The 21,205-nt window shown below is 44.9% G+C and overlaps 1 protein-coding gene across 2 annotated transcripts in view; it reads right to left on the bottom strand.

Moving 5' to 3' along the window:
• LOC137437245 (uncharacterized) overlaps positions 1 to 21,205 on the bottom strand; it is a 121,478-nt gene that overhangs the window by 61,257 nt on the left and 39,016 nt on the right. For both annotated transcript variants that reach the window (XM_078766295.1, XM_078766296.1), the window contains exons 4-5: positions 19,564 to 19,735; positions 16,258 to 19,464 (exon numbers count right to left, since the gene is read on the bottom strand). In XM_078766295.1, the coding sequence (XP_078622421.1) occupies positions 16,258 to 19,464; positions 19,564 to 19,735 (3,379 nt within the window). The remainder of the gene's footprint in view (positions 1 to 16,257; positions 19,465 to 19,563; positions 19,736 to 21,205) is intronic.

Genomic DNA, 21,205 nt, shown 5'->3' with positions numbered 1-21,205 from the left:
AAACCATTGCTGGTCAGAAAGAACATCAGGGCAACACTAAAGTTTGCCAATGAACACCTAGGCAAAGACCAGCACTTCTGGAACAATGTGCTCTGGACAGATGAGTGAAAGGTAGAGCTATTTGGCAACAGTACCAGAAGACATGTTTGGCGAAAACCAAAGACAGCATTTGACCACAATAACCTGACACCAACTGTAAAGCATGGTGGTGGAAATATTATGGTTTGGGGCAGCTTTGCTGCATCAGGGCCTGGGCAGCTCACCATCATAGAATCCACGATGAATTCTTCATTGTACCAGAGGGTGCTTGAGGATAATGTGAGGCCATCTGTCGGAAAGTTAAAGCTCAACCGAAGGTGGACCTTGCAACATGACAATGACCCTAAACATACCAGTAAATCCACCAAGGAATGGCTGAAAAGAAAGAAATGGAGGGTTCTGGAATGGCCAAGTCAAAGCCCAGATCTAAATCCCATCGAGATGTTGTTGGGGGATTTGAAACGAGCTGTGCATGCAAGAAATCCCTCAAACATCGCACAGCTGAAAGAATTCTGAATGGAGGAGTGGACAAAAATTTCTCCGAGTCAATGTCAGAGACTGGTAGACAGTTATAAGAAACACCTACTTGAGGTTGTTGCTGCCAAAGGGGGCAATACCACCTATTAGAGCCAAGGGTGTACTTACTTTTTCCACATGCGAAATTTGCATTTATGTTTATTTAAATTATACAATGGACTACAAAATGTAAATGTTTCATGATATTTGTTATATTATATCACCTTTATCTATCAATATTGTTGAATTGAAGATCAAATAGCTGTATGTTGAAATATGTTGAAAAAGTCAATACTTTACATGGGGTGTATTTACTTTTTCATGTGACTGTATGTGCTGAGGAGTTCTTTTTTGAATTGTTTTTTTTTTCAACTCAAATCTTCAACCTAAATTGCTTATAAAAATGTAACATCACAAACACTACAAATAAATTTGTGCAAAATAGTTTGTATTATGTTTGGTGTAAATCATGACAACATAGCAATTCAGGTACAGTCATTATCCTCAGCTAAAACAAGCCCGTTCCTCTGTAACGACAAGTGGTAGCGTAGCGAACCGAGGCAAGCTAATATATATAATATATATATATATGTATATATATATATATATATACATATGTATATATATATATGTATATATATATATATATATATATATATACATATGTATATATATATATATATACATATGTATATATATATATATATACATATGTATATATATATATATATACATATGTATATATATATATATATATACATATGTATATATATATATATAATATATATATATATATATATATATATATATATATCTATGTATATCTATATATATATATCTATGTATATATATATCTATGTATATATATATATATATATATCTATGTATATATATATATATATATATATATATATATATATATATATATATATATATATATATATATATATATATATATATATATATATATATATATATATATATATATATATATATATATATATATATATATATATATATATATATATATATATATATATATATATATATATACACATACATACAGTCACGTGAAAAAGTAAGTACACCCCATGTAAAGTTTTGACTTTTTCAACATATTTCAACATACAGCTATTTGATCTTCATTTCAACAATATTGAAAGATAAAGGTGATATAATATAACGCTCTTTCACGAGCCTCGATCTTGTATACAAAAAAAAAAAAAAAAAAAAAAAAAAAAAAAAATATCATGAAACATTTACATTTTGTAGTCCATTGTATAATTTAAATAAACATCAATGCAAATTTCGCATGTGGAAAAAGTAAGTACACCCTTGGCTCTCATAGGAGGTATTGCCCCCTTTGGCAGAAACAACCTCAAGTAGGCGTTTCTTATAACTGTCTGCCAGTCTCTGACATCGACTGGGAGAAATTTTTGCCCACTCCTCCATGCAGAATTCTTTCAGCTGTGTGATGTTTGAGGGGTTTCTTGCATGCACAGCTCGTTTCAAATCCCCCACAACATCTCACATCTCGATGGGATTTAGATCCGGGCTTTGACTTGGCCATTCCAGAACCCTCCATTTCTTTCTTTTCAGCCATTCCTTGGTGGATTTACTGGTATGTTTATGGTCATTGTCATGTTGCAAGGTCCACCTTCGGTTGAGCTTGAACTTTCCGACAGATGGCATCACATTATCCTCAAGCACCCTCTGGTACAATAAAGAATTCATAGTGGATTCTATGATGGTGAGCTGCCCAGGCCCTGATGCAGCAAAGCTGCCCCAAACCATAATATTTCCACCACCATGCTTTGCAGTTGGTATCAGGTTCTTGTGGTCAAATGCTGTCTTTGGTTTTCGCCAAACATGTCTTCTGGTACTGTGGCCAAATAGCTCTGCCTTTGAGTCATCTGTCCAGAGCACATTGTTCCAGAAGTGCTGGTCTTTGCCTAGGTGTTCATTGGCAAACTTTAGTCTTGCCCTGATGTTCTTTATGGACAGCAAAGGTCTCCTCCTGGCACACCTCCCATGTAGATCAAATTTGTGCAGCCTCTTTCTAATGGTTGACTCGTGCACTTTGACATCAACAGTGGCAAGAGCTACCTGTAGGTCCCGTGATGACATTCTGGGGTTCTTAGAGACTTCTTTCAGCATCTTGCGGTCTGCTCTCAGGCTGAACTTGATGGGGCGGCCTGGCCTGAACATGTTGGCAGTTGTTTGGAATCTTCTCCACTTGTAGATGATCTTCCGGACAGTCGAAGGATTGATTTCAAATTGTTTGGAGATCTTTCTAAATCCCTTCCCAGACTCGTGGGCATCTATTACCTCCTTTGTGAAGGCCTCAGAGAGCTCTTTTGATCTCGGCATAGTGACGCCGCACACTTCAACAACAAAGAGCAAACCAAACTAAATGTCTTAGGTTTAAATACGACAGGTTCCTCCAAGATCCTCTCTGACGATGTTCTAATCATTTGCACCTGAGCTGGTGCACCTGATTCTAATTTTAGGTATTTGAAGTAGTGATAAATGTAGGGTGTACTTACTTTTTCCACATGCGAAATTTTCATTTATGTTCATTTAAATTATACAATGGACTACAAAATGTAAATGTTTCATGATATTTGTTACATTATATTGAAGCGCGGTGCTACGTGCAACTTGTTTAGCAAGGAGGAAGCGGACAACGCGGTAAGTTCAAAGAGTCTTTATTACAAGAGCTCCACTGTAGCACTGGAGCGCTCCGGGCTGCGCGCCCGGCGTATATCCCGCGGCCACGCCTACCCCTCGGGCGTGGCGGCCGCCCACTTGGTGTGCGGAATGATGCCATCACGCCAGTGAGCTTTCGTGTCCGCCACACGCGCCCCCCCAGAATTCCCGCGCACCTGGAGGGCCAGTTTGCGGGGCAAACGGATGACCCGGCCGAAGCGCCCTCTGGCGACTGGCGGCGTCCGGGGTGCAGGGATGCCAGCTGGGATGCCTCCGGCTGCACCCGGGATGGGTGCCGGACCGGGGGGCGGCGTGCCGACGGGGCTGGGTGGTGCCAGGGGTCCGCCCGCAGGGGGGCGGCCTCGACGCGGGGGCCGAGCCACCGGCGGTGGGTGGTCCACGTCGAGGTGGGCCGGCTTGAGGCGATCCACTGAGACGCGGTCGGGAGTACCGCCGATGTCCAAGGTGAAATGTTTCACCCCGGTCTCCAGCACGCGGAAAGGCCCGTCGTACGGGGGCCGCAGTGGTGTCCGGTGGGCGTCGTGCCGGAAGAAGACGTACTCCGCGGTGCGAAGCTCCGGGGCGACATGCGTAGGTGGGTGCCTGTGGTGCGCCGTCGGCACCGGGGCGAACCTCCGGGCGGTCTCCTGAAGCGCGGAGCGCTCCTGCGCCGCGGACCATGGTGCCGTGGGGTCGGGGAGGAACTCGCCCAGCACCCGCAGTGGTTGCCCGAAGACCAACGCTGCCGCGGATGTGCGCAGGTCGTCCTTGGGCGCCGTCCGGAGGCCCAGCAGGACTCAGGGGAGCCTGTCGACCCAGCCGCCGTCGCGGAGGGTGGCCCGGAGCGTGGCCTTCAACGAGCGGTTGAACCGCTCGCACAGGCCATTGGCCTGGGGGTGGTAGGCCGTGGTTCGGTGCAGCTGGACCCCGAGCCCCCGCGCGACCGCCCCCCAGAGCTCCGAGGTGAACTGGGGGCCGCGGTCGGATGAGATGTCCGAGGGGGCGCCGAACCGGGCGACCCAGGTGGCGATGAACGCCTGCGCGACGTCTGCCACCGTCGTCGCCGCCAAAGGTACGGCCTCCGGCCACCGGGTGGTGCGGTCCACCATGGTGAGGACATGGGTGAAACCCCGCGAGGGGGGCAGAGGTCCCACCAGGTCAATGTGAACGTGGTCGAACGTACGTTCCGGCACCGTAAACGGGGCCAATGGGGCCTGGGTGTGTCGGTGCACCTTCGCACGCTGGCACGCTAGGCACGTCCTGGTCCAGCCGCGGACGGCCTTCCGGAGGCCATGCCAGACAAACTTGTCGGTGACCAACCTCTGGGAGGCCTTTGTGCCCGGGTGGGACAGGCCGTGGATGGCGTCAAAAATCTGGCGCTGCCAGCCCGCGGGCACGATGGGGCAAGGCCGCCTGAGGGAGACGTCGCACAAGACGGCCGTGCCCGTGCCGTCGAACGGCACCTCGGTGAGGCGGAGGCCTGTTACGGCGGTCTGCAAGGCCTGGACGCCGGGGTCGGCGGGCTGGTCCGCCGCCATCCGGGCATAGTTGATGCCAAGGTGGACTGCGTGGGCGACAGACCGGGAAAGGCAATCCGCCACCGGGTTGTCCTTCCCCGCGACGTGCCGGATGTCCGTCGTATATTCGGACACGGCCGAGAGGTGATGCTGCTGCCGGGCCGACCACGGCTCGGCGACCTTGCCCATCACGAAAACCAGTGGCTTGTGGTCGACGAAGGCCATGAACGCACGGCCCTCGAGCAGATGGCGGAAGTGCCTGACCGCCAGGTGAAGCCCGAGCAACTCGCGGTCGAAGGTACTATAACGGCGTTCGGGCGGGCGAAGCTGCCGGCTGAAGAACGCCAGCGGTTGCCAGGCACTACGCACCCATTGCTTGTGCACCGCGCCCACCGCGTAGTCTGAGGCGTCGGTGGTGAGGGCGATCGGTGCATCGGGCACCGGGTGCGCGAGCATGGTGGCGTTAGTCAAGGCGAGCTTCGCACCTGCGAAAGCCGCGTCCATCTGCTCGGTCCAGGTAACGTCACCTTTGCCCGGCTTCCCTCGGAGGGCCTCATGCAAGGCGCGCAGGAGCTGGGCGATGCGGGGCAGGAACCGATGGTAAAAGTTTACCATGCTCAGGAACTCCTGGAGCCCCTTGATCGTGCGGGGGCACGGAAACCCCTTCACCGCCTCCACCTTGGCCGGTAGGGGGACGGCCCTGTGCCTGGTGGTGGTGCCCCAAAAAGTCGATGTTGGCGACGCCGAACCCGCACTTGGCGGGGTTCATGATGAGGCCATGCTGGCCCAGGCGTTCGAAAAGCGTGCGGAGATGGTGAAGGTGCTCTTCGCGGTACGCGCTGGCGACGAGGATGTCGTCCAGGTAGACGTACAGAAAATCCAAGTCGCGCAAGATGCTGTCCATTAGTCGCTGGAACGCCTGAGCCGCATTCTTCAAACCGAAGGGCATCCGAAGAAATTAGAAAAGTCCGAATGGCGTGATGACCGCCGTCTTCGGGATGTCCTCCAGCCTGACGGAGACCTGATGGTAGCCGCGTATGAGGTCCACCTTTGAAAAGAAGGACATGCTCGCCAACCGGGCGGAGAAGTCCTGGATGTGGGGGACGGGGTAGCGGTTGAGGGTGGTGGCGTCGTTGAGGCGCCGGTAGTCCCCGCACGGTCGCCATCCCCCACCGGGCTTTGGCACGATGTGGAGCGGCGACGCCCAAGCACTCTCGGAGCGCCGCATGATGCCGAGCCGCTCCAGCGTAGCGAACTCCGCTTTAGCTACCGCGAGCTTCGTCGGCTCGAGGCGGCGTGCCCGGGCATAGACCGGTGGCCCGGCGGTGGGGATGTGGTGTTCAACCCCGTGCTTGACAGCCCCCGCCGAGAAGGTGGGCCGCGTAAGGGCCGGGAAGCTGGCGAGGAGGCGGGTGAATTCGTCCGCTGCCGGAAGCGTACAAACTAACCTCGCTGGGACCGAACCGCTCAGCAAGCCGCTTGGCGAGCCGCTCGGTGAGCCGCTCAGTGAGCCGCTCAACGAGCTGCTCAGCGCGCAAGCAAGCGAGCTGAACATTTCAGCCTGGACAAGGCGTATGTTCTTGACATCTACCAACAACCCGTTTGCACAGAGGAAGTCCGCACCGAGCAGTGCCATGGGGACACTAGCGGTTACAAACGTCCACGTGAAGCGTTGTCTTCCGAACCGCAGGGAGAGGCAGCGCTTCCCGAATGTGCGTATGGGTGTTCCGTTTGCGGCAAGCAACACGGGGCCCCGGCCCGCGGTTCGCTTGTCGGACGTAGAGGCAGGGATAACGCTCACCTGTGCACCCGTGTCGCTTAGGAAACGGCGCCCGGACAAGGTGTCCATTATAAAAAGAAGGCTGCCAGAATGGCCGATGCTCAGGGCCGCTACCGAGCGCCGGCTTTGTAGTTTCCCGACTTGCCGAAGGAGCACGGCGGGCAACAATTCCTCGCCTTGTGGCCAAACCTGGCATGGAAATGGCACCAGGTTTGCGGCGAAGGCGGAGGCCGCGGTTTTTGCGGTGGTGGTGGGCGTGGCGGCGGCCACGCGGTGTGCATCAGCCTCGAGATCCACGAGGTGTGGTGCATCAGCATCAGGGTCAGCCTCGGGATGCGCGACGGCCGCGCCAAAACTCGCCTGCGTGTCCAAAGCCGCGAAGAACTTGTCGGCCTCGGCAGCGAGAGCTCGGGGTTCCGTCGTCGCAGAACCAGCCAACGCGAGGCATACTCGTGCCGGCAGCTGGCGTCGAAATAACGCCTGGAATAGAGCGTTCGGGGTTTCGTCGCCCATCAGCGACAGCATATGGTCCATGCGGACCGACGGTCGCATGTCACCGAGCTCGGGGAGGTCCAGGAGGCGGTCGGCCCGTGCGTCCACCGTGAGGCCGAACGTGGCGAGGAGGAGACGCTTGATCGCCTCGTACCTGCCGTCAGCCGGTGGGTTCCTCAGAACTGACACGACGCGGGCGGCCGTGCCGGGCCCGAGGGAGGCGACCATGTGGCAGTACATGGTCTCGTCCACCGTGATGCCTCGAAGTCGGAACTGGGCTTCTGCCTGCAGGAACCAAACTTCAACTTGAGCCTCCCAGAACTCGGGGAGTTTGATTGTGACCGCGTTGGTTGCCATTGCTGTGGCGGGTTTGGGTGGTCAGCGACGGCTGACCAGAACATCGGAGGGTCACCCATGAAGCGCGGTGCTACGCGCGCTACTTGTTTAGCAAGGAGGAAGCGGCCAACACGGTAAGTTCAAAGAGTCTTTATTACAAGAGCTCCACTGTAGCACTGGAGCGCTCCAGGCTGCGTGCCCGGCGTATATCCCGCGGCCACGCCTACCCCTCGGGCGTGGCCGCCGCCCACTTGGTGTGCGGAATGATGCCATCACGCCAGTGAGCTTTCGTGTCCGCCACAATATCACCTTTATCTATCAATATTGTTGAAATGAAGATCAAATAGCTGTATGTTGAAATATGTTGAAAAAGTCAAAACTTTACATGGGGTGTACTTGCTTTTTCACGTGACTGTATATATATATATATATATATATATATATATATATATATATTTTAAGCTCAGGTTGCTCATCTGATTCAGAATCGGAGTGATCAAACGCATAACCTTTCATCTGCCTAGATTTGCTTTCCTCTGCTTCCCCCAACAGCTATGGATTAGACATCTCTCCAACAGTGTTTACATTTTCATCCACTCTGATTGATTTCTTAAATAGTGCCTGCGTCATGTTCTCAGGTTTTTTTGTATACAATGTTGATCTCATAATTGACTTCTCTCCTTACACATCCTCTGCACACGTATCCTACAACCTTGCCTCTTCCAGCGCACACACCTCATTAACTCGCACTGTTGTGGAGCATCAACTGAGTCCACAACAGTTCTTTTCAGAGCTTTTATTACATGCTACTGCATACACCACACCTCCCACCTGCCCCTCTCAATCACCCACACCTTCCACCTTGTTCAGCACACATGAGTCTCCTGGCTCACATAAGGTTGAGCCAGTGGTTGACACCATACCCCACCTACTTCGCTTTATATGTCTATCGCCATCTGTGTCTGTACATCCGTGGTAAGATAAATGACTAAAGGGCTTGCGTGTTTAAGGGTAAAGGTTCTTTATTTGTGACAGTGACACTGCTTTTGCTCTGTATGTAACTGTTTGCTTGTAAATACGTGCCTTTTGCTAAACATGACCATGCAATTCATTTCCAACCTGCCCGAATGTCCATTTCTCCATTCGTTAGACACTAAGTGTGTAAATAGAAGATGTAAATTTTGCCCCATTGTTTCGCTACATCTACGACTGATGGTTTCGCTCAACCATGCTCCATTTCTAGTAGTGGGCGTCGAGAGCACGGTTCTCTATCTGGGGGGACTAATTTGACAGGAAAGGTGACACATTAATTGGACAGAGGACCCTACCTAAATTAATCGTCCCGGACAGCATCTGTGGTTGCTTGGTAACCCATTGTGCCACAGAGCTATCTGCGGCCCGTGGACTACATGGTCAAAAGATCAGGAAGCGGGTCTTTCTAGTCCCCCGAGACCCAGCCGGCAAACCTGTAACAACATATCTAATATATAAAGCTCTTTCTAACCACTGACTTACTGATTGATATTAATTTTCGGAACCTTCCGGGAGTCATAGTAAGCTGAAATTTGGCATGCCGACGGACATCAAAGCCACTACACCGGGAAAAATCACAGAACCGCCGGAAAGCGTCCGTAAATTAAAATTTACGTTACAAAACAATAAATGTATATGTAAAAAAAAAAAAACCTTCATCGATATGTAGCATTTGAAAATTGTAATTTCTATAACTGTAAACTGTGAAATAAAAATCTCAATTAAAATTTACGTAAAAACCATAAACGTGTCTGTAAAATAAATAAATAAAACTCCTAAATTGATATCTAGCAACAGGCCGTGGATGCTTGCCTGTAATCATTAAGCTTCTATTTAGTATGTACACACACACACACACACACACACACACACACACACACACACACACACACATTAGAATCATATTTTACATCAATTACACGAACAGTAAATATTGGACAAATCAAGACTATGTTGGTGTTGAACCTTAAGTTTCACACCTTGTTTACATCTTGAACTATAAGGAGAATTGCAGAATATCTCCAACAAATGCAATGTTTATCTTCCTCCAGAAAAGTATGTATAATTAGGAAGAAAATATATTCCTTTACTAATTATATATACTCATGTATTGAAAAATAAACTTGGCCTTACTTGGACTATTCTTAACCGCCCATTCGGCGGACTTATTGAGTGCCCCGTTTCGTGCTCAGATGGGTAATCCAAACAGGCCAACTCCACTATGGACATCCAAAAAGAAGAAAAGACAAAATAAAAACATCTTCTTCAGATCATTGCACTTTGGGTTGCCTGTTTGGCATTCTTTGACTTTTCTCTTGACATTGGGACCGCAAATTCAAACCCCCAAAACAGTTCAATTATAACTATATTTTACTAATGGCGTTCCTGTATGCAGAATATTTATAAGGTCTAACATGATCAAGCCATTTTGGCTTTAATAACTTTGCTTTGCAATCCTTTTTTTGGCAATGTAATGCCAAATTTTGGCTTTGGCTTTAATAATTAATAACTTTGCAATCCGGTCTAACATGATCAAGCCATTATAGCAACAACGTTACACATTTTCTTCCATCATCAAAAGGACAACAGAGATTGCAAAGTTATTAATTTCAGCATTTTTTACATTTCCCTTTTTTTCATGAACAGAACTCAAAGTTTGTGGAATACAACTTTTCCCATTGACTAAGTCTGATGGAGAAACCTACAAGGATCACATCTATCTATAATTCCAGCAATCTCTGTGTGTCTGTGTGTCTGTGTGTCTGTGACCGCTGTTTCTCGACAACCACGGGTCCGATATACTTGAAACTTGCCAGGTATATTGCTGGGGACCCGAGGATGTGCCTTTTCAAGGTTTTAAATTAATCGGAGAAGTACTTACCGAGCTATGTCCAAAAAACGCTTCAACCAATCAGAGAGCAGCGAGCTATCACGTGTGCCGAACGTGGCGATCAGACTCTGCCTCGGACGGCACATTTGACAGCGTATTCATTTATTTCACGTTGGAAAACTATGTTGCCGTTAAACTATGTTTTAAAACGAATTCAAACTGCGATTAAATTAAAACGATTCATCCTAACTGCGATTTGCGAACTTCCAGACAGTGAAGACTTCACTTCCGGCAGCCAATCACAGAACGCTTTGTTGCGTAGGCGTGGCCGATGTGAGACGAGCGGAGCTGAGCGCGTTACGAGCTGACCGCCATTATGGTTCGTAATTCGTTTTCTTATGCGCATTATTTTTCCCAATTCAGTCAGAGCGAAGGGCGGAAGCGAAGAGCGTTGTTTTTTTTGTTTACGGGCGTACGGGCGGGGTAGAGCGTACGGGTAGCGTTTTTTTTTTTTTTTGGCAAGGAACGGGCACCCACGTACGGGCAATGCCCTAGTATAGGAAAATGGATCACATATAGGACAATGGATCACATATGGGACAATGAATCACATATAGGACAATGGATCACATATGGGACAATGAATCACATATAGGACAATAGATCACATACTGTATAGGAAAACACATTTTCAACAACTTTTCAAAAGCAATGCTTTTGTTTAAAGTTTTGAGAATTTTTATGTATAAGGAAATATAAGGAAATACTGTACTGTGTAAACACAAGGCAAAGCAATTCCTGATGCCTCGCATTCCCAGCATCCCACCATAACACCAACGTATAACACGCGCATTCATGTAATAACGACACAGGACCACTTATGAAAGAAAGCGGCAACAGCTTATAGTGTATAAAAGGATAAGTGTAAACCGAACAGCTTTTTAGGGACTAGAGAAGGGAGGTGCAGATTTTAAAGGCATGTTATTTTAAGTCAGGAGGAATAGGGGAAGGGCAAAATAAGAATTCGACGTTTGTATCCGTTTAAAATATTGAAAATACACAACAACTCAATAAGTGTTGAAATTAAACTTTTGAAAGTTAATAAAACTGTATAGGTGTATGTTTACCTCTGTAAACAAAGGTTAGGGAGGATACCACTGTTGGGAATAGGTGGGACAGAATTCCCACCACAACCCTCCTTCTCCGACAGGGGCTTGAACTCAGGATAACTAAGATCTCAAGCCAGCCACCTTAACCGTTAAGCCAACACAAGGCTAATCCTCTGTCCTGGTTCCATGTTAAGATCAGTATTCTGAACATCCACATGGGAGAGGAATTCTATCATGCTGTGGAGAACAATTTCACATTATGAAACTGTTCAGTTTACTGCACAAAGGACCGAGGAGCTGGATGAGTATACAAGATCAGGGAGGGGTGTGGGCATCTTGGTCCATAAGTATGGTCGACCACTCTTGGTCCACCACTCCCGACAAGAGCATCTTGAGTCACCCAGCTTTACATTGGACAAACCACTGTTTGTGGTTTGTAAGCATGTTGTGCCCTTGAAAAAGTGTTCGCAGTGTGGTGAAGTTAATGTGGCCAATTTAGTGGGTGTAGTAAAAAAAAAAAAAAGAAGAAGAGGGCTTTCTCTATTTTGACTCAAAGTGAACAGGGTTCCCATTGAAAGGTTTGAAGGTGTACTTTCCGGTGGATCACCTGCATAACTGGCAGATGTTGAAAGGGTGAGCCTATGTGAACGAGAAAAAAAAGTTAATTACATCTGTTGCAATGTTTTTATTTTATTTCCTTTACATGAGCAGCCAATTCTAGGCAAAGATTCGAGTGCAGATACACTTTGTGCCTTTGACACAGCAATGCTTTGGAGGCGTCTCGGGTTTGGCTTCGGGAGTCACCTCCATGAATGCTCCTAAAGAGCAGAAAAGGCAACATTTCCTCACTCGTGATTCATTCTGTTTAGAAACATTGAAACAAACACCTTCAGTGCACCATGTTTATGGCTTGTAACAGCTTAACTTACCAAATGTCTCTCGCGTTTACCTTTTTCTTCATAATGGCCACCCTCCCCAGCTTCCAAGACCTGCAGACACCTCACTAGGGCTATGTTTGACATGTATTCGTCCTCTTCTTAAAACGAACAAATGACATACAGAGAAAATGACAAGGTGGAGTGCATAAACTCCATCTTTGTTCTAAATACTCAGGATCTCATCCTAACACTCCAGGTCTTCAAGACAGCTGTTCACCATCATCTCAGATCGTCCCAATCAAAAATCTAGATCTTGTCTATCCTCGTTCTATCCCAGAAGTCGTCTTCCATCCTAAATTACCGTTTTCCCTCCTTGGAGATTCCTTCTGTATCCATCTTCTTCACCCAATTATTAGCTCTGCCACCGAGGTTATATTTTCACCCTGGTCTGTCTGTCTGTTTGTTGGAACAGGATATCTCAAAAAGTTATGGACGGATTCAGACGAAACTTTGTGGATGAGTTGGGTAGGTGTCAAGAACAGGCCAATTCGATTTTGGTTCAGGTCTGGATGCAGATGTGACCTATCAGTGGATACACAACGTAAACTGTTCAACCTGGTGGAGGTATGCGCTCTACCGAGTGTCATTCTTCATCTTGTCCACTCCATGCATGTCTCCTGTCCCCCCATTCCTCCCCACATTCTTTGTTTGTCCAAGTCTCCCTCTATCTAGACCCGATACTCTACTGTTCCTTTGCGTCCTGTTATGTCCTGATCCATTCATTGTACTCGCTCTTCCATGAGGCTCGACTATGTAGAGTACACAAACCTCCCCAAATAACCCGAACTACCTGCTTCCAAATGAGTATTAGTTCACCTGGAATGGAATTCTGGGGAGCTTATGGGATGGAGCATCGTACGTCTGGTCCGTCCGTCCGTCAGTCCGCAAACACTAGCAACTTCTTCTCCGAAACTACTGATGGGATTGTGACCAAACTTGGTGCAAATGATATTTGGTATGTTGGAACTCAAGTTTGTTCATCGCATTGAAAATCGTGGTCCAAGTGGGTCTACTGGGGGTCAAAGTGGGTCCAGGTTTGACCCCCCCAAAACAGGTATTTACTTTCTTAGAAATTACACAAGCAATTCCAATGAAACTTGACCACAACCTTCATCACCCGTGATTTACCAAAGTTTGTTAACGTCCGTCCGTCCGAAAACCCAGCTTAACGTCCATCCAAGGGACGATAAACTTGGTGACTAATGCCAGCCGGACGGATAAACTCAGCTTAACGACCATCCAAGGGACGGTGCACTTGGTGACTAATGCCAGCCGGATGGATAACCCCATCTTAATGTCCGTCTGAGGGACGGTGCACTTGGCGATCAAATTGGACTGTCTGTAGTTTACAGTCTGGTCGGGAATCAAATCCAGAATAATCAACTCAGAAGTACAGGTAAGTGTGCTACTTCTGCACCACCTTGTCACACACTGTTTTTGCAAAACCTCCAATAATTTGAACCATAAATGAAAATGAGGGACAGTGGTTCTTCATACAAGTATTTCTAAACTCCTTAGTCACAAAGTACTTTTGATTTAACACTGATCACTCATTTCTCTGGACTAGCACTTTTTATGTCACAGCAAGCAATATCAGTAAAAAAGAAGAAAAAAAAAGGCAGTTTAAAATATAAAAAAAGTCAGGTAAAAAAAAAAAATGTCAGTTTAAAATACAAAATGTCAGTTTAAAATGAAAAATAAATGTCAGTTTAAAATAGAAAAATGTCAGTTCAAAAAAAAAAAAATGTCAGTTAAAAAAAAAAGTCAGTTTAAAATAAAAAGTCAGTTTAAAATAAAAAAGTCCGTTTAAAAAAATTAGTTTAAAATAAAAAAAATCTGTTTAAAATAAAAAGTCAGTTATAAAATAAAAAAGTCAGTTTAAAATAAAAAATGTCAGTTTAAAATAAAAAATGTCAGTTTAAAATAAAAATCATTTTAAAATAAAAAAAGTCAGTTTAAAAAAAAAAAGTCAGTTTAAAATAAAAACCATTTTAAAATAAAAAGTCAGTTTAAAATAAAAAAAGTCCGTAAAAAAAAAAAAAGTCAGTTTAAATAAAGCAATAAGGAGAAGAAGGAGAAGAAGAAGAAGAAGATGTTGAATTAAACTACTAGTATACAGCAAGAATACATATTATGTTTGTATTAAACAATATAAACATGTCAGTAAACTCCCGGCTGACAACGAATACTCAATTCCTGGAATTTGTACTGTCAGTCTTGAAGCCATCTGGTGGGGACGTTCGTAATGATCAACCTACTAACAATCCCACGTGAACTCCAGCCCCACTTTTTATTGTGTTGCTTGTAGCTCTTTTCTGTTTTATTGTAAAAATAGGGAAACTGTAAATAATTATTTCATTGATGTACCACTGATTTTGGCGATGGAAGCACCACCTGAAAAATCACTAAAAAAGTATTTTGGTGATTTAATAATTGTTTACATTTATGAAATGCTAAATAGGTATGTAGTTTGTGTTTGCCAAGGCATACTCATTTACATTTTTTATTTTAAATACTACTTTGATATTTGTGAGAGGTGTAAAGGTGTGGTCATTGGGGTGCAGTGCAAAAATGAAAAAAATAGAAATCACATCGAGGGAAATTGTGCCGGTGGATCTTTAAAAATGGACACTTCAATTACATCTGAAAAGACCCTTTTATCTAAATACCTCTAGGTAGACAACCTTTGTTGTTTGTCTACCATATTGAATCAGGGCTTGAACCCCTGATTCCTAACTCTAAGAAATTGTACATCAAAACGCAACATAAAATTGGCGATGAGTACAATTGTGCTGTGGAGGATACAACCCTATTCACTCTACGAATTGACCTCGTACCTGGTTGATGGTCAAACAATAGACAAGTCTTCCTGGAAATTGCAAGCCTGGTGTTTGCTTAATGGTTAAGATGGCTGGCTCAAGATCTTAGGGTCTTGAGTTTGAGCCCCTGTCGTGCTGTTAAAAGAACACCAGGTGGGTTGACTCAGCCGGTCATCCTTCCGAGGTCGGCAAAATGAGTACTAGATTACTGGGAACAGGGAGTTATTGCACTCACATCTATCTTTGTCAAACTTTACCAGAGGATTCCGAAGGACAAAAGTGAGGCTGTCAATATTATTTGACTATATATATATATATATATATATATATATATATATATATATATATATATATATATATATATATATATATATATATATGTTAATTAACTGAATTGATTAATTACCTAATTATTATCGATTTATTAATTCCTTATTTATTCCCTTTCTCATCTGGACAATATCTCAGGCACCTTTTGAGCTTGGATGCTGATATTTGGACACGACAGTGACCAAGTGATGCGGCTACAAAGGGCATTTTTTGATTTATTGATTAATTAATTAATTGATTAATTATCTAATTTTTCGATTAATTACCTAATTTTCAAAAAGTTACACATTCGGATGAAACAGTGGTAGTTTAGGTATACTATTAGCCAATTGATTAAGAAATTAATTATTTTACGATTATGATTTATTTATTTTAATTACACGATTAATCAATTAATCAATAAATTATTCATTCTGTCGATTTTAGTCATACCCGTCCGGCTACCGCCTGACGCCTTCTTGTTTTAATTATCTGTAGATCTTACCCTCAGTAATAACATGTAATAACAAGCAATCTCTGGATCAGTTTGTTATGTACAGATGTGTGTGTGCATGTGTGTGTATGTGTGTGTGTGTGTGTGTGTGTGTGCTTGCATGCGTTCGTGTGTGTGCTTGTGTGTGTGTAGGGGGGGGGGGCAATGAGGGACGTGGGGGAAGGGGGAGGATATCACTAACAATGCGACTAAATGCCCCTTGAGAAACGTTATTTGTAATCGTTTCTTGTTACTATGTGTGAAAATTATCGTTCATCAACCTTGACCAGGTATGTAACCTGGTTTCATGATCATTCATTAAATTATATAAACTGACCTTTAGTGGTGAATCCTGTCGAAATAGTTGGCCCACCCAAATACTTTTCATGCTTTGATGTCCTTGAAAGGTGATCCACATCTTGTTCTTCAGCTACAGCACCCTGCTGGACATGTTCAGCATCTCTTCCTTCTTCCAGGATATGAGTCCCTTCTAATTCTTTTCTTGAATCGTGTACTGATTCTTCAAACTCATTTCCTGGTGGCCTATTTGGGACGACACCTTCCCAGTGATCTGTAACCCCGTATGAGGTTCCATCCATGATGCGCCCAGTTTTTTCCTCTTCACTTTTGGTGCTTTCGGCATGATGATCCTCTCCTCCATGGTGCTTCTCTGCATACTCAAGATGTCCCTCGGGTGTCATATCGTGCTCTGGTGATACATGATAATATGGTTCGATATGGTCACCCCTCTGAGGTTGCTCCGGTGATGCTGCATTTTCGTGTTCAAGATGATGCTCTACTGTGACATGGTAGTCATTCTGGGTACGATCCGAAGGAATCCCAAAATCCGATTCCCTGTGATTTCCCACTTTTGTTTCTCCATGTGATTCCTCGTAGGCATCTGTCCTCGGCTCTAAAGTGGGACCATAAACTGGTGCGATTCCACCTGTATTCTTTCCTTTATCATCTGTTGTCATGTGATCTTCTTGGAGGATGTAATCCTTGTCTGGTGTAGCCGAGTAATCTAGTGAAATTTCCTCTTGTGAAATGATTGAACCATCAGAAACATTTTGGTCTCCTAAATCAGTAATGTCTGGAGTCTCATCTTCCACTCCTTTGACAACACCTTGGCTCAACTCATGGTCTGCCAGAACCTGTTCATCTGATACAATCTCATCAGCAAATGCACCCTCATCCTCGTGTGCAAACGGTCTATCGTCTGGTGAAATATCACCATGGAATAATTCATCATGAGACCAGGTATGTGTAGTAGTAGTATGGTCATTTGGTGAAGTGACCTGATGATCCTGCATTTTTATACCTGCTTTAGTTTCATAACCTGGTTCCATTTTATTATGTGTCGCGTCTTTATGTGACGAAGTGTAATCATCTGCTGTGACGTAATAATCAGTAGTGGTATCCTTATGTGATGCAATCTCGTGCAATACCTCGGAGGCACGTGTTGGTGCGGTCTGATCGGTCGTGATGCCATGGTTCGATTCTGTTTCAGTGGAAAGATGTCCTTTTTCATCCGATAAAGCATCTTCTTGTAAAATGTGATCAGTAACCATGGTATCCTCAGTGGGTGCTGCAAGAGAATCTATCTCAGTCTGATAATCAGGTTCAAAATAATCTGAGTCGAGTGTGTATTCTGAATCAGGAACACCTTTTGGGATTTTAGCATCTGATGTGAAATGCTTATCTGTAGTCATGGCAACATCTTCTTGTAAAATGTGATCAGTATCCATGGTATCCTCGGTGGGTGCTGCAAGATAATCTATCTCGGTCTGATAATCAGGTTCTAAATAATCTGAGTCGAGCGTGTATTCCGATTCGGGAACATCTTTTGGGATTTTAGCATCTGATGTGAAATGCTTATCTGTAGTCATGGCAACATCTTCTTGTACCAGATCATCTGTCGTGGTGTGATCAGAAAAAATGTCATGCTCCGATTCTGCTTCAGCGAGTGGCGGGGCATCGTAAGATGGTCTATCTGGAAATGTTGATGGAGTCATGTTTGATTCGACCCATTCCTGTGCATATTGATCTGAATCTACCTCAGTAGGTGATGCAACATGATCGACTGTGGCAGTGTCATAATCTGTTCTCATGTCTTTGTCTGCTGCGATCTGCTGACCTGCATTCACTCCATACTCAGATTCTACTGGTTCCGCAGCAGCGTAATGTTCTTCTGCATTGTGGTCCTGCTCTACTCTAGAATCAATACGTGGTATTGCATAACCATCTGTTTCAACTTGTTCATCAATTGTAACTTCTCTATAAGGTACGACATGTTGATCTGATTCCATCCATTCAGCCATATCTCGGTGAGCCATAGCACTGGTTCCTTTGGTTTCATCTCCTAATGCCATGTAATCTTCTGAACCCGTTGGATGGTATGCTGGAGCTTGTTCTTCAGAAGGATTATCAAACTCTCCAGATGGATGATGATCAATGGTGGTAGGACTATCATAAGTCCCTGGTTCTTCTGGTGTCGTCTGGTAGTGGGGTTTAGCATACTCATCTGAGGTTGATAGTTCAACCTGTTGTGCATATGATTGCTCTTCATTGGTTGTTGTGATGGGATCTGATACTGACTGTTTATCTGGAACAGGAAGATACGATGATGTCCTTGGATCTTCTGTTATGGCTGAAGCATCGGAAGCCTGCTCAAGGTGAGTTGAATCATAATGATCATGTGGTGTCATATAATCTTCTCTTGTATCATCCTCTGATTCTAGTTGGTGCTCTGATGCATGTTGGACATCAGACTCACTATCATAATCTGAAGGTCCACCATGAGATGTGATGTAACTTCCAGGGGTGGTTTGGGAAAGTGCCTCTGCCTGGCCATCTGATGTGATGCGATTGTCCGAAAACACATAATAGTCTGATGAGACCCTTTCATGAAATCTGATATCATCATCTGGTTGTGCTTGGTAATTGAGTGTGTCTGGTGCTTCTGGATTGAATTCAGATTGGCTGTCCAAATGACCATAAGATACATTATCTTCCAAAGTAAAGTGGTGATCTGAGGGAGTATGGTCTGCATGAGCTCCGTATTGTTCTGATGGAATGATACCTGGCACTTGGCCTTCAGTATGTGATGTCATATAATCTTGAGATACCGTGTAATCTTCTGGTGGAATGTGGCCATCAGGCATAGTCGGAACCTCTGATGGTATCTCGGCATGGAAAATTGGTTGTTCGTCATCTATATTTGTCCAAGAGTCCACTTGAGGTTTCTGATTCCAGTTGGAGGTTTCAAGCTCATTTTGTGCGTAGGCGTTTACGGAACCATCTGATCTGGTTTCAAGCGCACTGTCATCTTGTTCAACCCTGTCCTCCGATGAACTTGTCACGTAGTTAGCAATGTGCTGTGACTGCCTTCTTGGTGGTGAAGTTGCCCTTTCGTGTGCAATAACTGGGGATGGTTGAGTTTGAGGTGATTGTAGGTAAGAGATTTCATCACCCTGGACCGGGCTTTGCTCGGTTTCACTGTCCCATCCCGCTGGATGCATCCTTTCTGAACTGGGTGTGTGTTCTGGAGAACAAAAACAAAAATGAACATGATAAATTTGTGTTTGGCGCTTTCTTTACATGCAAAAATGTGAATGCGGTGAAACAGACCTCGAAGACTTACCGGATTCACTGACATCTTCATAGTAACTATATGCTTCACTGCTGTCTGAAGTATCTCCACGAGGACCATAGGAGGCCTCCTGGCTTTCAAAAGTTTCATAATTCGTGCTGGGATCGCAGCCAGGCATTGGATAACACAACAGCTGAAGACCATTCACCGGACAGTGGCACACCTGAAAAAAGAAGTATGTTTCAGTAAGCGTAATGGAAAGCATTGGACAAGATACAACCAGGAATTATGAAGGATCTCAAGGTCCACTATATAAGCAGATAGCGGAGTACCCACCCCATTGGTGGGTCGAGTTTGTGCATTACTTGCTGAAAAAGTAATCTTTGTTTTGCAAGAAGACTATAGATGTTTGTGTGGTGTGTGCATAAAAAGTTATATATGGTCTAAAGGTCTAAACTCTAAAGGGTACATTCCAATAGTAGTTCGTGTCGAATGGGGTCGAAAGGGTCTAATCTCTCAAGTATGTAAAAATAGTCTAAAAAGGTCCAAGTGGTCTAAAACAATAAATGGTCAAGGGTCCAAGCTGTCTAATCTGTCTGGCTGAAGGTTGTAAGGGGTATAGACGGTGTTAAGGTCTAAGGGGTATAAAAGGGACTTAAGGGGTGTAAAGGTCTAAAGGTTCCAGGGGTCCAAAGGGTATAAAAGGCCTAAAGGGTGAAGAGATCTAAAGGTGTCTAAATTGTCAAAAAGGACTTAAAGGTAAAAGGGGTCTTAAGGAACTTGAGGGTCTTCAAGAGTCTTTGACAAAAAGGGTCTTAAAGGGTCTTTTGGGTCTTAAAGGTCTTTGGGGTCTAAAGGATCTTAGATGTTTTAAGGGCCTTTGGGGTATAATAGGTTTCAATAGAGTACTTAGGTATGATGTGCATTAAGTAGGCATGAAAATCTGAGTCGATTTAGCTGAACTTAATTTTTTCTTTGTTTTTGAAACTTTAATTTCTAAGTGTTCACTTTAAGTAGCTAAGGGTCTTCGGGATTTCAAGGGGTCTTTGAGGTCTTAAAGGGTCTTATGGGGTCTAAACGGTCTTTGGGTGCTTAAGGTTCTTAGAGTTATTATGGGCCTAAAGGATCTCCGAGGTCTTAAAGGGTCTTTGGGGACTTAAGGGTTTGGGGACCTTAAGGGACTTAGAGGTTTTTAGGGATGTTGGAGGTGGTGGTTTTTGGGGGGGGGGGGGGGGGGGGTTTGGTATACAAGATCGAGGCTCGTGTAAGAGCTTGATCACAAAAATTATTTGATCAGAAATCAGAAAAGATCAGATCAGAAAAATCTTGATCATAAAGAAAGATCACAATAAATTAAATTAATCACAAAAAGGCAAACTGACACATAAAACATAAGACAAAGGGAGTGGGAGACAAGATGGGGAGAGAGATGGAGGCACACAAGCACAACAGTAGAGAACAGGGACATCGGGAGATCTGTGGGAGGGAGAGGGCTTGGGGGGAGGAGGCACGGGAAGGGGGGGGGGGGGGAGGTGTTAAGGGTCTTTATGGATCTTAAAGGGTCTTCAGAGGTCTAAGGGGTCTCAGCAGTCAAAACGGTCAAAAGGTTTAAAAGGCACATTCCAATAGTACGTAATTAATAGACGTATGTGCAGTCATTATGCATCTGACATTCAAACAGTATGTACTTAAT

This window comes from Myxine glutinosa, chromosome 12, assembly GCF_964187855.1.
Source record: "Myxine glutinosa chromosome 12, kmMyxGlut1.1, whole genome shotgun sequence".
NCBI lineage: Eukaryota > Metazoa > Chordata > Myxini > Myxiniformes > Myxinidae > Myxine > Myxine glutinosa.
The sequence above is the reverse complement of the archived record's forward strand: the minus strand, read 5'-3'. Positions and strand labels throughout refer to the sequence as shown.